The sequence below is a fragment of the Crocuta crocuta genome, unplaced genomic scaffold (genome assembly GCF_008692635.1).
Source record: "Crocuta crocuta isolate KB4526 unplaced genomic scaffold, BGI_CrCroc_1.0 scaffold176, whole genome shotgun sequence".
Taxonomy (NCBI): domain Eukaryota; kingdom Metazoa; phylum Chordata; class Mammalia; order Carnivora; family Hyaenidae; genus Crocuta; species Crocuta crocuta.
The window spans coordinates 5539516-5565546 of record NW_027531905.1 but is presented as its reverse complement, the minus strand read 5'-3'; the positions used below and the strand labels follow the sequence as shown (position 1 = coordinate 5565546).

At 35.3% G+C, this 26031-nt stretch overlaps 1 protein-coding gene across 3 annotated transcripts; it reads right to left on the bottom strand.

Annotated features, from left to right (window-relative positions):
* Nucleotides 1–324: 324 nt before the first annotated feature.
* On the bottom strand, nucleotides 325–26031 carry INTS13 (integrator complex subunit 13). Of its 3 annotated transcripts, none has more exons than XM_077774516.1 (17): nucleotides 25495–26031; nucleotides 24334–24569; nucleotides 22310–22384; nucleotides 18508–18710; nucleotides 18060–18140; nucleotides 17261–17351; nucleotides 15760–15888; nucleotides 14268–14352; nucleotides 11730–11819; nucleotides 11230–11337; nucleotides 9994–10172; nucleotides 8985–9155; nucleotides 8582–8736; nucleotides 8057–8287; nucleotides 6382–6521; nucleotides 1418–1553; nucleotides 325–675 (listed from the first exon to the last, which is right to left on the bottom strand). In XM_077774516.1, the coding sequence occupies exons 2-17, from the start codon at nucleotides 24556–24558 to the stop codon at nucleotides 636–638; spliced, it is 2139 nt and encodes a 712-aa protein (XP_077630642.1). In that variant the 5' UTR covers nucleotides 24559–24569; nucleotides 25495–26031; the 3' UTR covers nucleotides 325–635. The 3 variants fall into 3 exon arrangements, with proteins under 3 accessions (XP_077630642.1, XP_077630643.1, XP_077630644.1); XM_077774517.1 differs by having other exon boundaries at nucleotides 11230–11319; nucleotides 25495–26030; XM_077774518.1 differs by lacking the exon at nucleotides 11230–11337.

The following is a 26031-nucleotide window of genomic DNA, read 5'->3' as shown; positions in this document are numbered from 1 at the left end:
TAAATGGCCAATGCATACACAGACTAATTTAAAGTAAAATATAAAATAAACAAAAACAACATTCTTTTTTGGGACAGCACTGTATATATTGCAAATAGGAAATAGTTTATGTTAGGGGAGAGGGCAAGATGGCTGGNGTGTTATGTGGAAACTAATTTGACAATAAACTATTTGTAAAAAACAAAAAACAAAAAACAAAAAAAAGGAAATAGTTTATGTTAAATACTGCAAATCTCACCTAAAATCCTGATTCCTTTACGTTCTAAAAATTGTTAGTCATGAAATCAATTGTCTTTTTTCTAAAAGAATACTCCAATATTTTGGATTTCAGAAATTTTAATAGTTTTATTTGGCAAAGAGAAGCCTAAGAATTTTTTAAAAAACATTTCCAGAGGGAACATTCTTTACCATAAAATAAATTTGTGTGATTTGGGAGGACAAATTTCAAATGTATATTTTTGATATATGTGCCAATTTTACAATTAATACAAAAAAGATAAAGTCAGTTGAAATATTTTAAAAATGTAAAAACCAGTCCAGGCAACATAACTATACAATCTTGCTGTAAAAGTACTTATATCAAATTCTGCCCAAAATATGTATGCAATATAGTAAACTTTAGTTCAAGTCATTCCTCACTGCCGGCTGGCTTTGCCATTTTCTGTTGTCTCCATTCTGAAAAACAGGAGAGAAAAATGAGTTGGTAAAATACAACATTCAATAATTACCCGTACTTTTTCTCCAGCTTTCACGCGAAATTAAACTATTTATATATTCACAGGATAAAAGAACATCCATCCTTTAAGAAAGGACTACAGTTAGGGTTCCTCTGCTTCTCTGAAGTTCCCTGTTTCACTAAGCGCACACTGAAGCTCAGAGAAGTTAAGTCACTTTCCCAAGGTTTCATTTCAAAGTACTTTTTCCCTGATACTGCCTCAAGCTTAAAACGAAGGAAAAAACCTCTACCATTTAGTCAAAAATGTATTTCCTTTTCCCAATACATTTTTCAAGAGGTCTTCCAAAAAGGATATTAAAATAGTCAGACTCGAGACTTGTTCAATTAAAGTCAATATTCTTAACACCGTATTACTTAAAAGCAGAGTATTTTCCCCCCATTATTTGGAGAGATACAATGTTGTATACCAAGCAAGTGTTCCCCAATTTTTCCCTCTATGATGTTCACTGAGCAATGAAATGCTCCAAGAAATAAGTATTTTCAGGGTTACGATCAGCCTAATTTGAGTCTTTTAAAAGTACTGAGAACCAAAGAAGGTAAATTTTTTCTCTTTACAAGTAACACATATCAACTCATTATATTAGTAATAAAAAATTGGTGAACACAACAAACAGTGTTTTATTACTTTTTTAAACTTATAACACAGTAACAAAACCAATTTCTACAATAAATAATACAAACCCATTTTCCTCTTTAAGATGTTGATATAATTCAGCTCTGTTATTAACAGAGTTCAAACGTCCAGCAAACTCCTGATGTTTTCTGGAATTGGCAGTATTGATTCTATTACTCCACAGAGATAATAAGGACACTGGTCCTGGTGTTACATGTGAAAGAAGAGGGAAAAGGTATAATTTATTACTTCAAAATTTACAAATTTAAAAAAACATGTTTATTTTTGAGAGAAACAGTGCAAGTGGGGGAGGGGCGGAGAGAGAGGGAGACAGAGAATCTGTAGTGGGTCTCTGAGCTGTCAGCACAGAGCCTGACAAAGGGCTTGAACCCATGAACCATGAGATCATGACCTGAGCCGAAGTCGGATGCTAAACTGAGCCACTCAAGTCGCCCCAAAATGTACAAATTAAAAAATTAACCTTTAATTCCATTACTCGTTTTATATAATTAAAGCAATATAACCTCCTTATTCTAAATGTTTAGGGGTCCCTAAGACCAGCTACTAGTTTAGTAATTTGCTGGAAGCAAATTTAGTTTAGTAAAGTTTATTTAGTTCAACTAACTAAACAAAGTTATAGTCACAACCAAGAATCACTGCAGCAACACAGTAAGGATACACAACCAGACCAGTAAGAGTAAAAGACACACTAAGCAAAGGGCAGAAGAATCAACTTACAGGCTTTCCATGCTCTCTCCCTATAGTGAGGGGTGAACTCAAGTGCATACTCCCTCCAGCAGCAAAACTGCAGCCATGTGTATATACTATTTCTTCCAGGAAAGCCCACTGAGACTCAAGAGTCCTGGGTTTTTATTAAGAGCTGAACACAAATGCATTCTCTGCCAAACTACAATTACCAAAATTCCAGACTCCCAAGTGGAAAGTATATGTCCAGCTCAGATGTAAGACAAAATAACTTCATCATTTAGGGAATATTTTAAAAGATGCCAACCAAGGATCAAACTTGCAAGCAGGCTTTTTTAAAATGATGACAGCTTCAAGGTTGTTATGTTATCTCTTTTCTGCATAATCTGAAAAGGGAAAGCACTAGCACAGCTAAAACAATTTTGAAAAGTAGAAAAAAGATGACTCACTACCTGATATAAAGACTGCTTATAGTGAAGGGGTGCTTGGGTGGCTCAGTCGGTTAAGTGACCAACTTTGACTCAGGTCATGACCTCACAGTTCATGAGTTTAAGCCCCGCGTCAGGCTCTGTGCTGACAGCTCAGAGACTGGAGCCTGCTTCAGATGCTGTGTCTCCCTCTCTCTCTGCCCCTCCCCAGCTCTCTCTCTCAAATGAATAAAACACTAAAAAAATTTTTTTAAAAAGACTCTGCTTATAGTGATCATGACAGTATTGTATTGGCAAAAGGGTAGACACATAGACCAATGGAACACTAAAGAAAACAGAACAAAACAGAAATAGACTCCCCCATCTCAAATCAATTGATTTCTGATAAAGATACAAAAGGCAATTCAATGAAGAAAAAAAGAGCCTTTTCAACAAATGCTGCCAGAACAATTGGGACATTGCATACACACAAAAAAGGAACTCTGACTCATATCTTATGCCATATGGAAAAAATAAAATAAACTCAAAATGGATCATGGCCTAAATGTAAAATCTAAAAACAGAACTCATAAAAGAATATGTAAGGATAAACCTCTGAGTTTGGGCAATGCAAACAAAGATTTCTTATAGATAACACCAGAATACAACCATAAAAAAAACTTTTGATATATTGGACTTCATCAAAATTAGAAACTTCTGTTTTGCAAGTCACTGTTAGAAACACAAACCAGACTGGGAGAAAACACTTGGAAACCACATATCCAACAAAGCAATTGTATCCAGAAAAAATAAAGAATTCTCAAAATCCAACAAAAAACTCTTAAACAGCCCAGTTTAGATAGAACCACAATATCTGAATGAACCCTCTATTAGAGAAATCTGTACAGATGGAAAATAGGCAAATGGAAGGAAGCTCACCATCATCAGTCATGGGAAAACTGCAATTAAATCCACTGTGAAACACTACTACATACCTACCAAAGGAGGGAAAAAAAACCCAGCCAAGTGCTGTTGAGGATACAGAACAACCAGACTCTCACTAATTGCTGGTGCAAATGCACAATGATACAGCCAGTTTGGAAAAATGAGTTGGCAGATTCTAATAAAGCTAGTCACATACAACGGGATAAAAAAAAAACCTACTGACAAACACACAACACAGATTACACTTTATCAAAGAGGCCAACCTCAAAAGGCAGCATACTTTATCGTCTCACATCTATGGCATTCTGAAAAAGGCACAATCATAGGAAGGAAAACACCAACGGTTATGAGGGGTTGAGTGCAAGGCGAGTGTAGGGTGCTTACACAGGGGAGGGACTAGAGAATCTCTGGGTGTGACAGAACTGTTTTATGCCTTGACTGCGGTGCAATTGTTATACAACTGTATACACTGTCTAAACTCACAGAATTGCACACCAAAAAAAGTTAAACTTACCGCATATATGTTTTCCAAAACTAACAAAAATATTTTTTCTCATTATAAAACTAACACCTGTTCATTAAAGTTTAGAAAACAACATATAAAGGAGAAAATAAAATCACCCGTAATATCACTGCTCTCACACCTATAAATGTTCTAGTCTTTTTTCAATGCTAATCTATATCAATAAAATTTCATTTTGGATTTTCTGTTATCGTACAAAGAGAGCTGAAGAGATTTTCACCCAGTCTAGAAAGCATGTTTGGAATTGCCCAACCTTACGTGCAGAGTATGTATCAGGCACAAAATTCACTTTGGAGAGTACTGGGAAGTCATTTTCCAAAACAGATGAAACTGAAGTATATAATAAAAGGCCTATAGATGTTGCTGCTCAAAAGAGACATGTGACTTCAGTTGTAAAACAGAATGGAAGAAAAAGCAAATTTCAAGTACCAGCCTTGAAAGGAAAGTTAGAAGGGTTGAAAACAGCGATTTGAAACCACATTGCTTCTCAGCTGGGCCACTCTATATGGTGTTACCAGCGTGTGAAGCATCAGGGATCTATTTAATTTAAAGTGACAAGCAGGTGTATGTGTGTATATAAACTTTTTTTAAAAAACAAAATGAAGATAATGGTACATATGGTTTTGTAACCTGCTTCTTTTCTTTACCTCATTCATTCATACACTCCTTCATTCATCAAATAATTGAAATTCTACTATGGGCCAGGACTGCACTGAGTGGTAGCGATATTAAGAGTAAATTTTTTAAAATCCCAGGACTGGAGCACTTGGCTGACTTTGTTAGTAGAGCATGAGACTTTTTTTTTTTTTTTTAATGTTTATTTGGTTTTTTTAAGAGAGAGAGATTCTGAGCAGGGGGGCAGGGGAGGCAGAGAGAGAGGGAGACACAGAATCCGATACAGGATCCAGGCTCTGAGTTGTCAGCACAGAGCCTGCTGTGGGGCTCAAACCTACGAACCACGAGATCATGACCTGAGCCGAAGTCAGACACTCAAGCAACTGATGCCACCCAGGCTTCCTAGTAGAGCATGAGGCTCGAGCTCAGGGTCATGAGTTCAAGCCCCACACTGTGTATGGAGCCTACGTAAAAAATAAAAACCCATCCTTTAAAATGTTTCCAATTAGTAGCTGAGGCACGATGTCAATAAGCAATGTCAATGCAGGACTCATTATAAATGCCGCCCCAGTGTAATCCTGGGGTGCAATGGAAGCACCTAACTTAATTATGAATGGAGATCAAGGAAGTCCTTTTTGAAAAAAGACTTGCTTAAGTTGAAATCTGAATAATACACATTAGCAAGAGGGAACAGTGGGCATTTGTAGCAAAAATCATTCTTGGGCTATATAAATTCTGCCCGATGGACATACCATCATTTAGTTTTCTTACTAGCAGTGTTTTGGTTGCTTGCAACTTTTTGCCACCAAAAAGTTAAGTTTTGGAGTTCTATTTTCCAAGCAACATCGAAGCACTGTTTAGATTAAACCTAAATTTCTCATCTTAATCCACAGTGGCATTATTTTGGCCTATGAAAAATAGAATAATTTATCAAGACATTTATTTACTTCCCAGGAACTCTGGCAAATGCTTGAAAGGCAAATATGATCAGATCACCCTTTTTCTGGCTCCAAAGAAATCAATGAAAAGGGAATATTTACATGTATCACTATACACACACACACACACACTACAGAAGGAGTATATAAAAACAAACAAGGCTTCTCTCTAGGATAAACTGCCAGTAAGTGCAATATTACAGTAAGTGCCAGGCCCCAGGTCTTATTGCCTTAGGAGAGGCATAGTGGCAAGAAACCAAACAGTCCTTTTATCTATTTGCCATTTATCCTAAAAGGCCTAAATCTAGTTTAAGACAACTAAAGCCTACAATGATTTCGGGAGCTCCCAAACCCAATTCACAACTCTGTTATCCAGAATTCCTTCAAGAAGAAAGGAAGCATTTCAGTCTATAAATAAGAGATAAAATGAAATGAAAAGTGTGGGCTTATTTTTTTTTTTTTTACAGTGAAAATATTTATACCTTTACTGAAACTCACTTAATACCATCTTCTAGATGGGTAATATGAGAGCTTTCCCTAATAGGAGTTTGGGAAAGAGAATTGGTCTTCAGTAAACCTAGCACACTTAGTATAGAGTCAAGAACATAAGTGAATTCAAGTTTACAGAATTAAAATTTTTTAAAACACAGACTTTATAGTAAAAGTGCTTACTATCCATAGGCTTCATTAACAAAGGTATGACAGTACATTTTCATTAATGTCAACAAATACCTTTACTGCCTACATTTTCCAAGGATGTGCAGACAGTCTCCCCGACGACATCCAGAACAGTTAGTAGCTCTTCCTCACATAGACACAATATTAAACGACACCGCAGAAAACACAACTAGACTGGAAACGTGTTCACAAACACAGCATCCACCACAGCTCCACCCTACCTTTGGATTTTTCTACTGGTGGAGCTTCATCCATCTCCACAAGGGGCTTTTTGTTTGGAGGTTCTGGGGAATCGGGTGAATCTTTAATGATCTCAGCCTCGGCCAACTCTTCTTTTCCACGTTCCAAGATTCCTTTTAATCTGTTAGAGGGACAGACGATAAAACTGAAAGTTTGAATTTTTAGAAATCTAAATGGCTCAATAATTAAGCTAGATTTGTGTACTGGTTTTAGTAAAAGATAGCTGGTCTCCCAAAGTGAACCTAGAAACTAATCAAAAGATAAACCTCGACCTAAAATCAGGTAAGAGAACTTAATGAATTAAACACAGGTTTCCCTTTTCCTTCATCATTACAATGTAATAATTCAGTAATACAGCTGGATGTAAAATATGAAAAAATGGGAGAAAATTTAAGAAGTTAAAATTAAAAAGGTCAGAAATGTGATCTTTGGAAGAAATGTCAAAATTTTGATTTTTACAAATAGGGACAAAATACTCTTTCAAATTATAAATAAAATTGAGAGAGTCTACTACTACTTGTGCCCTAGTTTATGTGCTGTGGAAATATATTTACGTTCTACAAATTAAGAACTTAACTCCAAGCTCATTTTGAGTTTCATCAGAGAACAGAAACACTTTGAACATACATAAAGATTGGTGGGGTCTGAAAGAGACGATTTCCCCCCACTCTTCCTAAAGTGAGGTGATTCTGTTTCAGAAGTTCAGTAGCCCTAAGAAAGAAAATGAACTACAGTCAAAGTGGATAAAATGCTCTGCTTATTTTTGGATGAAATGATAGGATTTCTAGAATTAGCCTCAAAATACTCCCATGTGGGAGGGACAGTGGTGGCGCGGGTGAGGTGAACGGCTGTGGACAGAAATGAAATGAGATCTGCCCGTGAACTGTGAAAAATTAATGAGTGGCTGTTTGTTCTGTTGTTACATATGTTTGAAATTTTCCATAGTAAGTTCTGTTTTGTTTTTAAGAGACTCACTAACATTGCCATTATAATATTTACCTGGATCTTTGCCTGACTACCGGCAAAGAGGTAGAAGACAAAGTCGGCTGAAATGTCAGGATTCTTTCATTTAGAAGACTTTACTTTTTATGATGTAACTGTACAACTCACAAACTAAGGAAAGAGAGTGTATTACTGAGGGAGAGTTTCAGAAGTAAACGCCTCTGTGCTCCCAAGGATATCCTGTGTCTATGTGTATAGGAGCCCTTCCACGCTTCGGGGTAACCACTGACTTACGTGCCTGTCTCTACCACAACCACTGTACATTCTTCCAGGGCAAGAGTCTAATGCCAAATGCCTGACACATCACAGGCACTCAGTATTTATTGAATAAAACCATGTCTTTTGATCTTCATAACACAGAGCAAATATTGACACCAATTATGGTACGTTAGGATTTGCAGAAGTTCATTACGAAAAAATTAAATGTTATCTTTGTCCCAACAGTAAAAAAACAAAAAAACAAAAAAAACAAAAAAACAAACCCTGGAACTCTTACGCCCAAGATATTTCAGATATTAAGAATGATAAAATTGTAGTTAGAAAATGAAATAAACCCACATTAAGTGAACTACTATTAAATGACCGTTTGAATGTGCTACGTGCAGCATGTGATGTGCCAAAAGGCACCATGGTCCTATGTTATCAACAAATCACCTCTCTGAATCTTGCCAAGATTTCTCCTGTTCATAATCTTTCACCGCTTTCTCTGATTTGTCTTCTTTGTCCTCTCTCTTTCTTCCTCGTTTCTTGCGTTCTTCTTCTTCTGGGGGTTTGCTCCTACATGCCATCAGACATTCCAAAACTCTTTGATGTTTCTCCGAGTTGTTGATATGAGCTCTGACAAGGGTTTCTAATTCATTCCACATGATACGGTACTGCTCATCTCTGAAGTAAAGATAGATAATGACATGCTTAGAAATACTCTTTAAGTAACACTGAAGTGTCACTTGCTACTGGTAAAATAAAAAAGGAATCATTAAACACAATTCTAAGTTATAATGTACCTGATTCTGGTATTCTATATTTTATATCATTTCATCTCAATCATATACATGTAAGCCTGTATATTATGTATATATACTTCTCCAACCATGTAAATTATAATATGAAATCTTAGCTTAAAAAACAGTCTGTATCAAGTAAATATGATATACAGAGAAAGTAAAGGAAAAAAACTACCTTTTAGGCCCTTTTCCTCTTGTACCAACTGTGGAAATAGGTAGAGGGTCATTTTTTCTTTCCATATCAACTAAGTTGTATATTGTTTTTTGACAGTTTAACACATCTTCTTCTGTCAAAGATTCTTTCACAATAACACTGGCTAATGGAACTACCTGTTAGAATTTTTTTAAGAAATAAAAAGAAAATCTGTCTTGAAAAACAAATATCAAAACATCTAAGGAGAACTTCAATTGATTTTAAACATCACCATGGTGAGATAACCTGTAATCATTTCAATTTTCTATTACTAATTCTTTAACTATAGCAAACTCGTATATTTCATTCTTTGCTTGAAAAATGGTATTTGTAAAAGACACATCAACTAATCAAAAAGGAAGGTTGAAAGCTGTTTACTACTTACCGCTTGCATGTTAAAAATGGTGGTTTGTGAAATAATCATAGGCCAGTAACGGGTGTGTTTTTCTAACTGATCTTTTGCTCGTTCCAAAGGGATCTCAAGACTTCCATCGATTTTATATCTGGGGTCTAGAAAAGGAGTTAATCTGTTTTCCCTCATAAATTCACCAAAATCCTAATGATAACCAAATAAAATAAAATTAGAAACTATTTTCTAATGTTTCAGTATGGATTACATGTACTAGTCTGTTGCCCTGATGGGTTCTCTCCTGTGATATGTAACAAAGTTATTTTCTCTAAGAGTTCCCTTACTAATTTTCCCCATCTTTTGTTTTTGATTAAAAAACGGTATCTATATTCTCTAAATTTTCTACAAAGAATACTTATTAATTTTCTCCTTATTAAAAAAGATATAAAAATAATAAAGAAAAGCCTAATTAGAATAATTACCTACAGTACAGAACAGTTCTGTGATTTACCAAGTATATTCCTATATATCAATCACATTTAATTTTCATCACCACCTCAAAGTAGACAACCACGAAGTACTAAATATAAAAGAGGAGAGGGGGACTGAAAAATTAAAATCAGAATAGGATTTCTACCCAAAACAGACACAATTTCTTTGTATATAACTTTAAATAACAAAAATTTAGTGTTATTTCAAAGTACCAGCAATCCAAATATTCAAATGTTTTTATTTGCCATTAAGTTACTAGAAAACAAACTTCCACCTGAAATATTCAAATCAATTTCCATTCTTTCCTAAGATTCCAGGTGTCAATGGTACCCATATACTTCTTGACATACACTGAATACATAAGGAAGACTACATTGTAATAAATAGTTCTTTTGAGCAAGTATTGCGGAAAGTTACCTAATTAAAATAATAAGCCATCAACTTCTCCAAACCTCATTTTGTAACAGAGCTTAGCATGTAATAAGCACTCAATAAATATTTGCTGAATGATGACAGGCTCAAAACATAAAATTTATAAATATTAGAATCTTACTGTGATCCGGTAGTCTGTAACTCTGCCTCCACATCCTTCACTAATTGAAGGCGGATCTTCTAGAATGGATCGAGAACTGCTAAGGACATGCAAAAAAATCTCTCCTCCATGGCTACTAAGCATATGACTAATGACTTTGGAACCTGACTTTCGTGGTTGTTCCAATAAAACAGAACGACCTGTCAAAAGCAAGATTACTCTATCAGTGATGAAGCTCATATAGGCTGTTACTTTTTTCCTTATTATTTATGTCTGGATTTTTTATTTTATTGATTAAACCTCATATTTTAAGCAGCATGGCTACTTCAGTATTTTTGCATTTCAAGTCCTAAAAGTCTAAATTCTAGCCTTAGCTTTTTCTTGGTCACTCAAAGCTTACATAGTTGTACAGTTTTCCAAAGTAAGTATAGTGGCCTCTGGTACACTGTTGGTTACATTCTTTATACGTTACAAGTACATATAAGTTTCCTCCTGGACATCAAGAAGAATAGTTAGACAACTGTTGGATAACTCTCTAGCTATAAAAGCTACACAACATTTGGGGAAGAAAGCAAAGTCTCAATTTACTTCCACAATACTCCCTTAACAAAACAGTTACCATAACGAATTTCTATTTCACATAACCAAATGTTTTTTAATCTGGACTTTACATAGTCTTATAATAAAATTTTGCTTAATTTTGACCCATCACATCAGTGGTTTCAAACCTAGTTGATCATAAGAATCAACTGGAGAAGCTATTAAAAATTTAAATTTAGTAAATACACTCCAATTTTTTTTTTAATTTTCACACAAGGAAGCCACAGACTTAAAGTCATATGGGTAAGAATCATATGGCATAATACTGAAATATAATGTTCACTGATGATTAAGGTATAGTGTGCAAAAAGAGGTCCACATATACTTGGCAATTTAAAAATCAACAGGCCAAGGTAAACAAAAAAAATCAATTTAGACTCTAACAGCCAAATTTGAAAATTAAAAATACTTAAAAATATGCTAAGTAAAACTTTTTATGACAATCTGAAAAATATAAAGTTACCTAATTTTTTTAAACATTAATAAAACTGTTAAAGGGTATTTACAATTAGGTAACTTTAGAAGAATTTTGGAAGATAAAACAGTTCTAGGCTATCTTAAAGAAAAGGGCTTTCTAGAGTTCAGATTTTCACATATCCTTACTATTAACTTCACTTGTAATATTCTCAGCCCAAACAATTAAATGTTGAAAATTACCATTTAGAAGAAAATTAGTAAGGCAGGAGGAAGGTCTGCTATTTACGTCTACAGGTGAAATTCGATAAGCGCCAGTGCAATAGTGTAATTCTGAAACAGGAGAAAACACTGATTTGAAAGAATATAAAGGAATTATTTCCACAATTAAAAGAGGGGGAAAAATGTACATCGAGCCCCTAAAACAATGAAGAACAAAAATTCAAAAAGAAACTAATGATCCCTATATATACCCGCTTTAATGACCTCTTGATTTATTCTTTTCTCTTTTCTTTTTTCCTTTCTTTTTTTAAGTTTATTTTGAGAGAGAGAGATCATGAGCTGGGTAAGAAAGCAAGGGCAACAAAGAGTCACAAGCAGGCTCTGCGTTGCCAGTGCAGAGCCCAATGAGGGGCTCGAACTCACAAGCCATGAAATCGTAACCTGAGCCGAAACCAAGAGTCAGACACTTGACCAACTGTGTCACCCAGGCGCCCCTCTTTCAATCTGGTTACAATACCTACCAATGTTGTTTGTCCTGGGTGTGCACCACTTTAATGTGATTGTTTCTTTAAATGAGCCTTCTCTATTGCTGCCACCTGTGTGAGTATCACCTTTAAAAATAAGCCACAGAAACATTACTAAATAGATCACAAACTGCAAATCATTTACTTAACTCCTCCAAAAGAGTTTAAACTCTGTCAGAGAAAATACTTCTGGGAGAACATCATTTCTATCAAGTATCCCACAATAATACCAAATGGAGTTTGAGTACTAGCTCTGATTAAAATAAATATTCAATTATCTTCAAATTTCTCATTAATTAATTTAGGCATTTTAGTCACTGCACTGAAAATCGACAGCAAATTTTTTTTTTAATTTTAATAATATACAACTGCTCTCCTCTGGCACCATGAAATGATAAAATAAGATGGTTAAATACTCAAAGAAAGCTTCAGGAATCGAAAATGAACTGATTACACTGAATCCTAATGACTTTATGAGGGGAAACATAAAGTGAGGGATCTAGAAAGTAAATATAAAAAGATGGAACAGTGAGCATGTTTTGCCTCAATGGAGTCTACAGTAAAACAGAGTGAATAGATGTTAATAAGATAATAATGAACAAGTACAAACTATAAAGTTGACAAAGCTTTGGATGAGGTGCATATGGTACCATGAGCATCTATACAGAGAGATCTGACCTAATCTAAGGCACGAGGGAAAGCTTCTTTGAAAAGTGAAAACTAGTTTCAGTCGTAAAAGGATACGCAGAAATTAAAGAAATGAAGGAAAGAATATCTGAGCAAGGAAAAAACAGCAGATGCCAAGACACTGTGACAGCAAGAAGCATGAAAAGTTCCGGGCCTGCACGGCTGAAACAGGAGTACGTTGTGAGAGAAGAATGGAAAGAACGGGCCAGGCAACGCAGGACCTGGTAACACAGTTAAACAGTTGGGTCCTTCTCCAAAGGGTAACACAAGCAATAAAGGGGAACGTGGTCAGGATTAGCATTCTGAAAGCTATTCTAGCTCACAGGTCGAGAGGAGACAGACCATTTAGGGGGCTACTATGGGACAGTAGATAAGAACACAATAGGCTGGATCAGGGAGATGGTAATGGTAGTAGAGATGCAGCTGTATGAATGTATTTGAGAGACACTTAGAAAAAATCAAGAAAATGTGATGATGGACTAGATATGAGGAATGATAGATTTCTCAAAGATGACGGAGGTTTCTGCCTTAAACAACTGGGTTGACAACAGAGCCAGCCATTCACTAAGAGTGGGAATAGAAGAAGACCAGTTTGGGGGGCAGAGTTCCTAAGTTGTTCTGGAAATGCTGACTTTTAGATGCCTGAGAGCCATCTAACAGATATAATTAGGCAGTAGAGGATGTAGATCTGCAGCCTAGGGAAGGTATCTGGGCTAAAGTGTAAGCCTACTCATCAAAGTCCAGGTCTAACGTCATCTCTGCAAAGCCAGCCTATGGGAGGCATACTCACATGCAGCCCTCATGACCCCATGGCACCCTACCCGCAGTGCTACTACAGCACTTACACAGGGTGCCCTTGTGTCACACAGACAGCAGGTCAATTACTATCTCAGAGAAATATTCAGTGTCACAAAGAATATTTTTAACATTTTTCTGTTTCAAAATATTTTAAAAGTTGGTATTAACTCAGTTACTGATTTAATTTCCAAACACCGTATTTTCAGAAACAAGTTCTTTACATTCCTCTGTTAAACATTAAGATAGGTCTATCTTAATAGTTTTTCTCACATTAGAAGTTTATATTAGGTTAATTTCAAGATTCCTTATACACTGAACAAATGTTATGATTGGTTGATGGTATTAACGTCAGAAAAGATGCATAAAACATGACCAAAGTTAACCATTTAATTCTCTAATGACATCAACTTCATAGAAAACATTAGAAAATATTTAACCAAACTTCAAAACTTTAAGACAATTTCACTGAATTTTAGGAATGGATGGAATATTACAGTTCATCTAATCCAGCATCTTTATTAAAGCATGCAAACTCGAGTCTAGAAACATATGGGGCTTGCTAGCTGGTGGCAAAGCTTTTGCTAAAACTCTTATCTACTAATGCCAGAATCTTCTCCCAAGTTATGCTAATACAGTTGCAGAAATCATTATTTTGGTGAGGAGACCTACTGACTTGAATAATTTTTAGAAGAAAACAAACAAATTTAGATTTCATAACAACTGATGTTTATTCAGGCAAGCTGGAACTCCATCACTTTTTCAAGTCAGTTCTTGTTCCTCCTGCTTTCCCAGAGTGATGTGCTTGCAAAAGACAAAATATGACATGACTGTACTGGCACTCGGTACTTGTTCCAGAAGCCAAGTGTTTCCCAAAGTAAATTCTACAGAACACTAGTTCCATGGCCATTGACAGTCAGAGCTGTGGAATAAGTTTGGAAAGAGATGGACCACAGCCAATCAGGTTTGTTTACTGACAAACTTCTCAAAGTTGTTACATGCTTTCATATGTTTGATCTCACACAATAAAACTTGTCACTGCCCTTTTCTTACCACTTTTCAGGAAATCCACATGTGCATCTTTGTGGTGCAATAGTTCCACATCATAATTGGCAGATGTATTAGCGTGTTGTTCTTCCTTAAAGTAAAAGTTAAAATAATTTAGTTTTATTTTCAAAATAATGAAGTTATTACTCATTTTGCTTTTTACTTAAAGTGAAGTAAAATATACCCAACAATATTTAACTATGATAGTGGAACAGTTTGCTCAGTAATTAATCTATTTAAAGATGCAACAGTTTTCCAAGGCAAAATGAACTCTACTTAGAAACTACTAGCTATATAGAAGTAATAAAGTATTTAATGATTTTTCTTACATTACATCAGAATTAACATATCTGGCTCTTCCAGAATTTTAGAGTTTTTTACTCCAAAGGCATTGTCTTGCCAATACATTTTATAAGTGAAATTGACATAGTTTATACAAATTAAAAGTGAAATAGTTATTTAAAGACGGAAATAGCATCTTTAAATACCTATAGGAAATTAGCAACACCAGTTATATAAAATAGCAAATACAGACTAATAAGCAAGTTTACTAACTTGTTTTCACTAATTAGTAAATAAGAACTTCAAGAATTCTCAGTTTACAGGGAAAAGACAAAGATTGAAGAAAGGGTCACACCAGTCACACACAAATATGATCAAATTTAAAAAACAAGGTATCTGTCAGCCTCAGAGTATTTTTCTTGTAACTCATGAAATTACATATATTAAAATATATTATGCTATTTTACTTGATAGTTTCTGCATCCACACCATTCGATTGGATAAGGCCACAATTTCTACTAAAGAGCCAGCCATTGGTATAAGGAGGAAATTAATAATGCACAGGTTATATTTCTCCTGAAATTCAGTGTTCATCATATGGCGGCAAAACAATGGAATTGGACTTAAAACTGTGCTTGTCCTAGACAACTTAATGATGACATAATGGAAGTAAACAGGTAGCAATAGGTACCTAAGAAATCCATTAGTAAAATCATAAAACTTATATATTTGGTTTTTCAACTACAGCATAATAAACTTTTTTAAAACTATGAGCTATGTTTCTCTGGTCAGGCCTATTAGTTACAAACACCTTCACACTAGATGAGCAAGAACAAAAATACAGGAAATAAAAGATCCACTAGAATGCACAAAGTAAAATCTAATAACATAACCGCCAGGAAAAGAATCACAGAAAAAGTAATCACTTAAGATAGAGATTATATTTTGATGAAAATAATGAGTACATAATTAAAAACAAAAAAGCTAATATACTCTTAAGGGAAAGAAAAAAACAGAATTTTGTTCTGTGATCCTTTCTTGTTGCTTTTCACTATGTACTGACCTGGTCAAAGACACTGAATGTGGGCTAGCAAAACAGAAAATATGATACGGGGAGAAAAAGTTAAGGTTCAATTAAAATAAATAATACATGTCAAACAAATATTTAAAAAGCAAAGCAGAGATTTCAAAATAGCAAGAAAAAAGTACTGCCTACCTTCATTGGAATATTTGTAATTGTAGTTGAGGCCAAGTCAAAATGTTGCTGTACCAAAATATTTAATTTGGTAGCAAGATGCCGTCCTGCACGAACACTATGAACTTCACTGGTTAAAACAGGGGATAACTACAAAAAAGTATGTGTATATATATAAAAATAATAAGAAAACATTAATACATTGTGACCTGGTGTCAGATATTTTACTTCAGTCTATAAAAATTAAATATTTTTACTTCTTGGAATTTAGAAAAAGCAAAAAAGCCCATAAATTAACAATGATCATTATTTTAGCAAGAAATGTTCATACATTTATTCATTCAACAGACAGGTACTAGGCAGAACTTGGTACATTATATGCCACAAACTATACAAGCTATTAGATGATACAGCAGTAAACAGGCAAAGTCCTTTTCCTCTTGAAACTCAGAGTGCACGTCTTTGATTCAAATATTTAACTTATAATTTTTACTTCTATTTATCTATATACAAAATGGATTTGAAATGGCCCATAGAAATACTGTAGAAAAATAAGTAATCTTACGGAGAGGAAAAACACCTGCAGATAAAACTGCTTATTATAAAGACTAATGGAAATTGCCACAAACATATTTCACCAATAGATGTGAAAAATGTGATCAGGCAGCCAAAAGTTACTTATGACAAGAAAACAACCTTTACTCAGTCCAGGGCATAATATATATTATAAATAAATGTTTAGTTATTACAAAGTAAAGCCAACATACTGCCACATTATCGAAAGAGGCAGAAAAAAGTTAACAAAAAGGGACCTTTCACTGAAAACCACCTAAAAACACAATGAAAGAACTAAAGACCTAAAAATACCAGTTAACCATAAAAAATTATAATACTTCACCTGTTTATATTAACTAAGGCTAAGAGAAAAACCAGAACATAAGAACATACATGTTTAATATAATTAAATACATACATCTATATTTCTAAACACAGACCACTGATGGAGAACATCTGATGATGCAAATCCACTTAAAAGTCAACAGACTCATTTTTTCCTTTAAAATTGTTTGAATTTATTTAAAAAAATAAAGCAAGATTAAAAATTAGCTTTAGCTTTTTATCCTCTGGATAGGTAAAATTAATTTGTTATTGGAGTCTATTTTTGTTAAAAAATGTATTGCTCCTCTAATGAGGAAAAAACGATTTTTATACAATAAAGTTATTAAAACAACTAGAATCCATTACAGTAATTGAAATTTTAGGAACAATACAAACTATGTACGGTTTTGCAACACATTTAATTAAACTTTAATAGGCAAGCAAAACAGAAAACACTTTAAAATCTACAATTATAACATGAAGACCAACCTAGGTGTTTTGCCACAGAGATGGCTTTGCCAACTCTAAATATCTTCTTGGCAGAAAGTCTTGGTGGCAATGTGACCATTTTTATGCTAACCCTTCTCAGCATTTATTATTAATATATAACAATGATCTTTTTTTCCATTACTTCCGCACTTACCTCCTTTTTAGGACGATCAGACACAAGGCTGTCTTCACCAACTGCGTAAGTATGTATCAAAACCAGTTCACACTTCTGAATCTGCATGAGACTTAAAGAGAAACTTTTCACTTAGGATATAAGAACACACAGTATGTAAAGAAACCAGATAGGCAGACTATTAAGAGTTTAATACACCAATACTAAAATCAGATACTACTGTTAACACAAAAGCTAAATATTTAGAAAGACTGTATAACTGCTGTGCTTGTATGGGCATTCAGTAAATATATGAATCTAATTCAAATGCACAAATGATACTTTCTTGTCTGCTTGAAAAATAAAGGAAAATGTCTTATAATCAGGGAAATTTTCAGTAGGTAACTACAACAGAGAAAATGAATATATTATACATTTGTTTCCCTTTTACTAATGATTTTTAAGGACAAAGTCAGGCAATACTAACCACTGCCTATAAATGGTTGTTTCTAGGAACATAGGATTTGTAATGCGAGAAGTTTTTATTTTGAAATTTTTTTAATTTTTGAAAATTTTTGTTTTGAAATTTCCAAACCTACAGAAAAGCTGAAGGAAAAGTACTATTCAATGAATACACATACACCCTTAACCTAGATTCATTAACTGTTTGCTATATTTGTTTTCCCCACGTACATATCAAACATACATTTTTTAACTAATTAGTAGAGCCAGTAGAGAATTAAAGGGACTACTACCAATTACTATTGAACTTATTGGAGTAATTACAATGAAATACGTGACTGTAAAATGGGATATGTAGTTCACTTATGTTTATACTCACTGATCTGAATTTGCAGCAAGCTTGTTATGCTCGTGAATTGTTTCCTGGACACAGTCCTCAAGCATTCGCACGTGACTATCACTGCAGCATAAAAAAGAACAAAAATAAACAGGAGACAAACTTAAACACACTAGTTAGCTGTAGTATCTTGTTACAGGCACTTAAAATTACTTTCGTGAGGATGGTCTTCAGCATGCTCATTCACAATTCCAAACAGCCAGCTAAAAAACTAGTGAGGAAAAAAAAGTCAGACTAACCTACATGATGACAATCTACATAGCTTTCATTGAAATGACTCTTTATTTAAGAACTGGATAAATACAGCTTCCGTATTAGGCCACCTGAGATATGCTTAACAGCTAACATGCTGTCCTGTGTTTTTAAATAAAAACTGCAACAAGACATTAAAACTCCCTCAGTGAAAAAATTACTGTGATTAATGTCTCACCTTTTTGCATTAGTGATGCAAATTATTCGTCCTCTATTTCCAACACGTTCTGCGTTTTCCATTAGTAGAGTTCGAGCTTCGTGTTGGTATTCTGTAATTTTACACAGGGTTTCCACTGCGGCAACGAGGCCGTGCAGAATGCTGCAGCATTCTGGATCTGCTCGGGGATTGGGAGGCCCAACAGCAGCTAATGCTGCCATTAGCTAAGCAAAAGGGAACATAATTATGTTGACAAGAGTATGTACAAGTCAGACAAAGACATCACAGGAAAACTACAGACCAGTGTATCTTATAAATATGGACACAAATATCCTCAACAATATATCCTCAACTAGCAAACCAAATCCAGCAACATATGAAAAGAATTATACACCATGACAAAGTGGGACTTATCCCAGGAATGCAAAGTTGACTTAACATCCGAAAATCAATTAATGTCAATACCAACACAATTTTTAAAAATCACATGGTCATCTTTGTAAACATAGAAAAAGCATCTCACAAAATCCAAGACCCTTTTATGATAAAAGCACTCAACAATCTACAAATGGAAGGACCTCCTTTAGCAGAAAATGGCATCTAGGAAATCCTACAGATAACATCATGCTTCACAGTAAAGCCTACCTGTGTTCTCTCTAAGATCAAGAATAGAAGAAGGATGTCTATTGTCATCATTTCTATCCCTCACTGTATTGGAGGGTCTAGCCAGGGCAATTAAGAAAAAGAAATAAAAGGAGCCAGATTGGAAAGGAAGAAGTCAAATTATCTCTATGTCTCAGATGATGTGATCTTGTATGTAGAAAATCATATGGAATCCACTAAAAAACTATTAGAAATAATAAGTCCAGCAAGTTGCAGGATACACAATCAATACACAAAAACAAATACACACTTACAATGGACAATCTGAAAATAAAGGAAACAATTCTAATATAATAATATCAAAAGAATAAAATACTGTGGAATAATAGCAACAAAAGAAATGCAAATTTTACACTCCTGAGAACTAAAAAACATTGAAAGAAATTAAAGACCTAAATGATATAAAACATCCCATGTTCATGGGTTGGAGGACATAATATTGTAAAAGTGCAACATTACTCAAACTGAACTACAGATTAAACATAATCTGTCACAATCCCAGCTGACTTCCTTGTAAAAACTGACAAGGTGATTCTAAAATTCAGACAAAATTGCAAGGGACTGAAAATGGCTGAAACAATCTTGAAAAAGACAAAATGGAAGGACTTTGCTTTGTATATGCATAAAAACACTCTGGAATGAGCCATGAGAAACAGTGGTGGACAGGAATAGTGATGTGCTAGTAAGTCAGCTCCCCAAAGAGTGGGGGAAACCCCTAATTTGTAGTGTTTGCCAATATCTATGGTTAAATAAAATATTCCCACCATGGCAGATGTCAAATCCACTGAATGCAAAGTTGGTATTAGCAGGATCTAGCACACTCACTGAGGCAGGGGGTGAGTTGGAAAGGTTTCAAGGTTTACCCTTTACTAACACATATTACATATGTACATGTGTATGTATGTAAATTTTATTTCTAAACTATATAGGTATTACCTATTCATAAAAAGTAATCAGAAAAGAAAGAAAAAAGACTGTGTATAAATGACTATGTAAAGTCTCTGGTACATAAGAAAAGCTCAATAAAAAGTAGCTTTTTAGGGGAGGGATTTTTGTGGTCCTAAGGAAAGTAGCAGAAAGCAAGTTAAACTTTTGTGGTCTGACAAAAATGGGTTGAAATTCTGGCTCTGCCTTTTAATACTGTGTGACCCTGGTCAATTCCTCCTAACCTGAAAGTGAAAATACTAACGTAACCTGTCCCATGTTAGTGTAATACTCCCAAACTTGATTTAATTTAGCCAACAAAAACCAGACCCAAACTCCTGAAGTCTGACGGTTTTTGGTGATAAAATTTAAGATGTATAGGACAGAGTTATGTGCTGTAACAGAAAGAGCCCTGGACCCAGGTATAGAAGTCAAACAACATCTAGCCCCTGTGGGCCTCAATTCCTTCAGTCGAAGGAGTCGAAGCAAATGACATTTAATCCTTCTAGCCCCCAAATTTGTCTTCGATCCATTTCACTTGTTACTCATGACTGTTCACAATAACCAGGGAAAAAGTGTGACATGGATAACCAAAGCTAAACATTAAATGTGTTAACACAGACAAGATTATATATAATTTATACATGTCAATTATTTCATATAATCTTCAACACCAGTGAGCTACTATACAGTTGCCTTCTGAACTAGAGCTTCCCCTTCTGTTCACAATTTAAAAGCAATCAGTGTGATACAATGTGCCTTCACATTCAGAAAGCAGAGAGGAGTAGCAATTCTCTTATCATTGCTATATGTGCCATTATCAGATGCACAACTTTTACTGCACTGCAGAGGTGAAGTAAGGAAAACTTATACCAATTTCTACTTTTTTTTCATATACAACTAGATAGGCTTCAAGCTTCTTTCACAGTACCTCTTGAAAGAAGTAAAGCAAAAAGACAGGCCATTTCAAAAAGAAAATGCAAGGAGAATGTACAGAATCCTTAAGATTTTTTCAAGTAAAAAAAAAAAAAGAATAAAGAGCGTTTTGGAGTGGTATAAATGCAAAGCCCAACCAATAAAAGCCTGCTGCCTGAATGAGTTACCTCAAAAGAATAAAGGATTAGGTATGTTTACATATACCATGGTACTCATCATAACAGTTTAAGACAAACACTGGGATAAACACATTTTCTTTAAAAATGTTGCATTTAAAACGCATTTAGATGAGATTATTTCCACTGAAGACCGACCATTAACCAAAAAACTTTAACATAAAATAATTCAAACAATGTATTCAAAAATTTTACTAATATCTGTCTCTCATGTACATCTTCATCAGTAAAGAAACCAGTAAACTGAAGTCTTCCATCCAATTCAACAAAGCAAAGAACATAATATATCGCAAACCCAATATCCTTGGACAAATAATGTTTAGAAAACACCAGACCTATAAAGCAGCCAGTTAAAACTGAAGCAAAAGACTGTGTGCTCCAAGAAAGTTCGCAAGACAAAAAAACCAAGCTGCTAAATTTCTGATACATTTATGATAAAAATATTGAGAAGTTCTATAGAAACATGAGGAAAAACAGCAACAGATATACATAAAATTGAGCAAATTAAGAAAAAAAAGGAAATGATACATTGCAGGAAAAAACAGAGAGTCACAGAAGAAAGGAATTAATATGTATGACAAATTATTGTTTTACACCTTAAACAGTGCTGTATCATATCTCAATAAAACCTTAAAAAAGAGAGGCAGAGAGAAAGGAAGTGACTACATATACTACTTAAGCTTAGCAGTAACACTTTATGTAGATATTAAAATGCAAATACGCAATTCTGAATTAACAAAAATTCTGATATAACAACATTGAGAAAATGAAGGGAAGAAGGGAGGTGTAGGGGCATGAGTGGCAGAGAATATAAAAGTTAAATCCTCACTAACAATAATGATAAAAAATAAAGTTTAAATTGAGAACTCTATCATAGCAATAAAAATTTGTTATTTAGAAATATGGAAGTAAATACTAGATGAGTTAGAGTTGAAAGTTTGCTTTCAGAAACAGGAAAGACTGGAAGGAAGATAGCTGGCTTTCATTTAGTATCAGTTGGTGTTTTAAAACTTTGTGCAAATACTACAGTGATAAAAAAAAATCCTTTTAAATCATTTTTCAAGAAAGTATTATCACATTCAGATAATTTTCAAAAATGGCCACAGCTCAAAACCTAACCATACCTCCTGCAAATTTTGGTCTTCTTGAGTCCAAGAATTTAAAACATGTGCTCCAGAGTCACTCACAATGAAATTCACCTGATAGATTTCAAAGACAGAATTAGTATTCACATCCAATTCCACTGAAATCACATCATATTTAAAATAAAATGCAGTCCCTAGCACTGGTTTGCTGATTCATTCATTCACTTTATGATTCTAGAACGCCTAGTATCTGCCAGGTGCTATCTTTGGCACTGGAGATTTGGGAATATAGTGATGAATAAAAGTTGCAGCACTCACAATGTGGGGAAAGCCAGGGGTTTGGGGGGTAGTGGTAAGACAGAGGGCAGGAAGAATATAAACAAATACATGCACAAGATGATTTCAGTGAGAGATAAATGCTATGAAAAAAGAAACTGGTTAGCTACTTTAGGTTGGGTGGTCAGAGAAGGGCTCTCTATAGAAGTGGCAGTTGAGGGGAATCCAAAATGACCAAAAGAAACCACCCATAAATAGAGCTAGGGATAGAGAATTCCTGGTACAGCAAATGCAAAGGCCTCAAAAGGATGAAAAGGTCAGAACAGGCAAAGGGATGGGAGAAAAACTCAGAGAAACAGGCAGTAGCCATATCACAAAAGGCACTGAAAGTCAAAACAGTGCATTTGGACTTTATTCTAAAGTAAAATGCAAACAAAAAAAAAACACTATCAAGGAAGATGATAATGCTGGTAAGGATATATTAGAAAATATATAAAATGACGAATGTTCTCTTTTGAAAGAGGGTGAAATTATTTCTTTCCTCTGGACTATATGATCTAATCTATGATCTTTTTTCCTACTATCCATGAAATAACTAGTTTTGCACCCCTAAGAAATTTGATAAGGATCCTTCTCTCCTAAGCCTTACCTGACAGGGACATATTTTACTAGCCACTTCGGTTACACTATCTCATTGAAATCTTACATCATAGTAAGTAGGTGTTATGCTTACATGGGAAGAACCAGGCTTGGAGAAATTAAGCAATATGATCAAGGTCACACTGTGGTAGCTAATGAGGCCAGAATTTGAACCAAAGCCTGCACCCTAAAAGACAAGTTAACCTTCCTTTCATATTTTTTTTTTTACCTTACATAATGCACAATTTACAGAGGGACTAAAAACAACTTATATTTAACTTGGAATATATGTGAATATATAGATTCTTTATGTTCAGGCTTACTGTTAATGCCCTGCCTGTGCCAGTCTAAGAAATGGCTAGGTCCCAGACCAGGCTGCTCCAAATCAGACAAAGCAAAGCATCCACTTGTGGCTAACCAAATGACTCTCCCAAAATAAAATAGCTGAAATGATGAAATCTGAAGGTAATTTTCATATTTGGAATCTATCAATCCTCAATCTCTCTTCTTGTGGATAAAAACAAATTCTGCTTAGCATTCTTAACAGCATTTCTTTCTAATAGCCAAATCCTGCAGCAGTTTAGCGTGTATTCACAAACACTGTAAGTGGCCAGCCTGTTTAGCTTCAAATTCTGGTTCTGTGTCTAACTAGCTGTGTGACTCAGGACAACTTTCCTGTCTTCACCTCAGTGTCTACATCTCCAACTGGCAATAATAAACAAGGCTGATATTCAGATGGTACATACCAACACATCTGACATTGCTCACAGCCCACATCCCTTCTGCTTAGGCCAGCAACAGTTCTCAGTGGTCAGTGCCTGTTCTATTCGGGTTATTATATACTTTGAATATTGTCCCAGTAATTAGAGTAGCTACCTTATAGGACTGTTGTGAGGATTAATGGATTTCATAAATATGAAGCACTTTGGAAATGACTGGTATGTGTAAATGCGCCATTAACTGTTAGCTGTTATTATTATTGGCCCCAATTACATATACATATTAATCCCGAAGAAGAGTTCTAAATACCACATTTTTAAAGAAGTATACAGTTTTAAGTCAAATCTATAGTAAATTCTTACGTAAAAAAATGTAACAGGCAGTTAAATCCATCCCCCCAAATCATTTTTCTTGTACTTCACACTCACCAGTTTTTTGAAAGGAAATATATCATACATTATTCTACAATATTCCATAGAAGATTCTACTGAGCAAGTCCACAAGGATTTAGAGATGGGGGCCAAAGGGATGATTCCTTGGGTCCTGTTCTTCACCAGCATATCAAACTCGACATGTTGTCTGCATGATTCTGCCATGTAAGGGCAGTGATCTACAACAAATACTGTTTTATGAGATTCAGAAAAAATCTTCATTTTGTTTTAACCTGTAAGGGATAAAATATATTAGCCAAAGGTCTTATACATGACATTTAATATCCTTAAATTGTTGCCAATTAATGTCTTTTCCTCAAAAAATTTTGGTAGGGAACATGAATAATCCAAATTTATCCAACAAAGTATAAGATTTAATGAGGTCATGACCGGAAAGTTAACTATCAATTCGAGGGATAAGCTACCCCATATTAAGCTGTCACTCTATCAGTCATAGGCCATACAAATTTTGGCTTTTTGAATGAACTTAAGACTGTCAGGATAAAATGCTTACAAATAACCGTACTTGATTACCTCCCATTATACCAAACGTAACAAATGATTAACACTCTCCAAATACGCTTCTGATGATTCTTGCTAATTGACATCAATCACATACAACCCCCCAAACTAACCCAAGTCGGTAGTTTTGGGCTTCGCTCCAAAAAGTCTCAAAAGACTTCCGAAAAAGGCTGAGGTGAGCCAGAATTAACAGGAAAGAGGAGTGACAGCAGAAGGAAAGCCCCAAATATAAAAAACGTCTCCTAAGACAACTGCATATCGGGTCTTTACATTAGGATAAGGACCCAAATTCACACTCTTCCCCCTTAGCTTTTGAAACACCACTGTCGTTTACCATGTAGAACAGAAAACCTTAGTTGCTACCATTCACAAAGCTGGGAAGGAGAAACTTTTAAACTTTTTCTTATTAAAACTCCCTTGCTTCGCTAATAAAACCTTATACTGAATAGACAATCCACATTCAAAAAGCACATGGTAAGCAGAGCAAAAGTGTTCATCAAAACGAACTGACTTTTTTACGATCTAGCTATTTTCCTCTGCTTTCAAACGCATTTCCCTTTCATGCAAACTCTTGAGAAACCTAGTCACACTCTGCTNGGGTGAATAGGGAAGACCTCAGGATCGAGGTTTGCTTACTTTCGTGCCTGGTCCTGCAGTGAAAACGAACAGAGGCTACGGACCACAGCCTCTCTGGAAAAGGCTGCTGGCTGGGTGGGGAGGGTCAGCGCACAGTCAGGAGTGCCTGGTACCAAAGACAGGGAACTATGCTTTCCCCGCTCATCTCCTAGCACACCGGTCCTTCCCAGGCTTCCTAAATGCAGGAGCGCGCGCGCGTGCGCGTGAACACAAACACTCACACACTCGGACTCGCGCGTGCGCAGAGCCCTCTTCCACAGCCCCGCCAAGCTGCCCTTCCCCCTCGGTGGGCCAGCCGCCCAGCTCGCAGAACAGGAAGAGGGCGGAGCCAAGAAAAAAATGCCTCCGACCCCCAAGATTTTCTACCCGCTAATTTTCCCAATAACCCATTGGGAAGATTGATCCGGGCGACCTCAGAGCCTCCCCAACAGCGAAGTACCAACCACAGCACCGCCTAAGCCAGCCACGCTCCCTTAGCGCAAGGCCCTCCCACCCGGCCTCCCTTTCTCGGTTTCTCCACCCAGGCCGGCTTCCCCT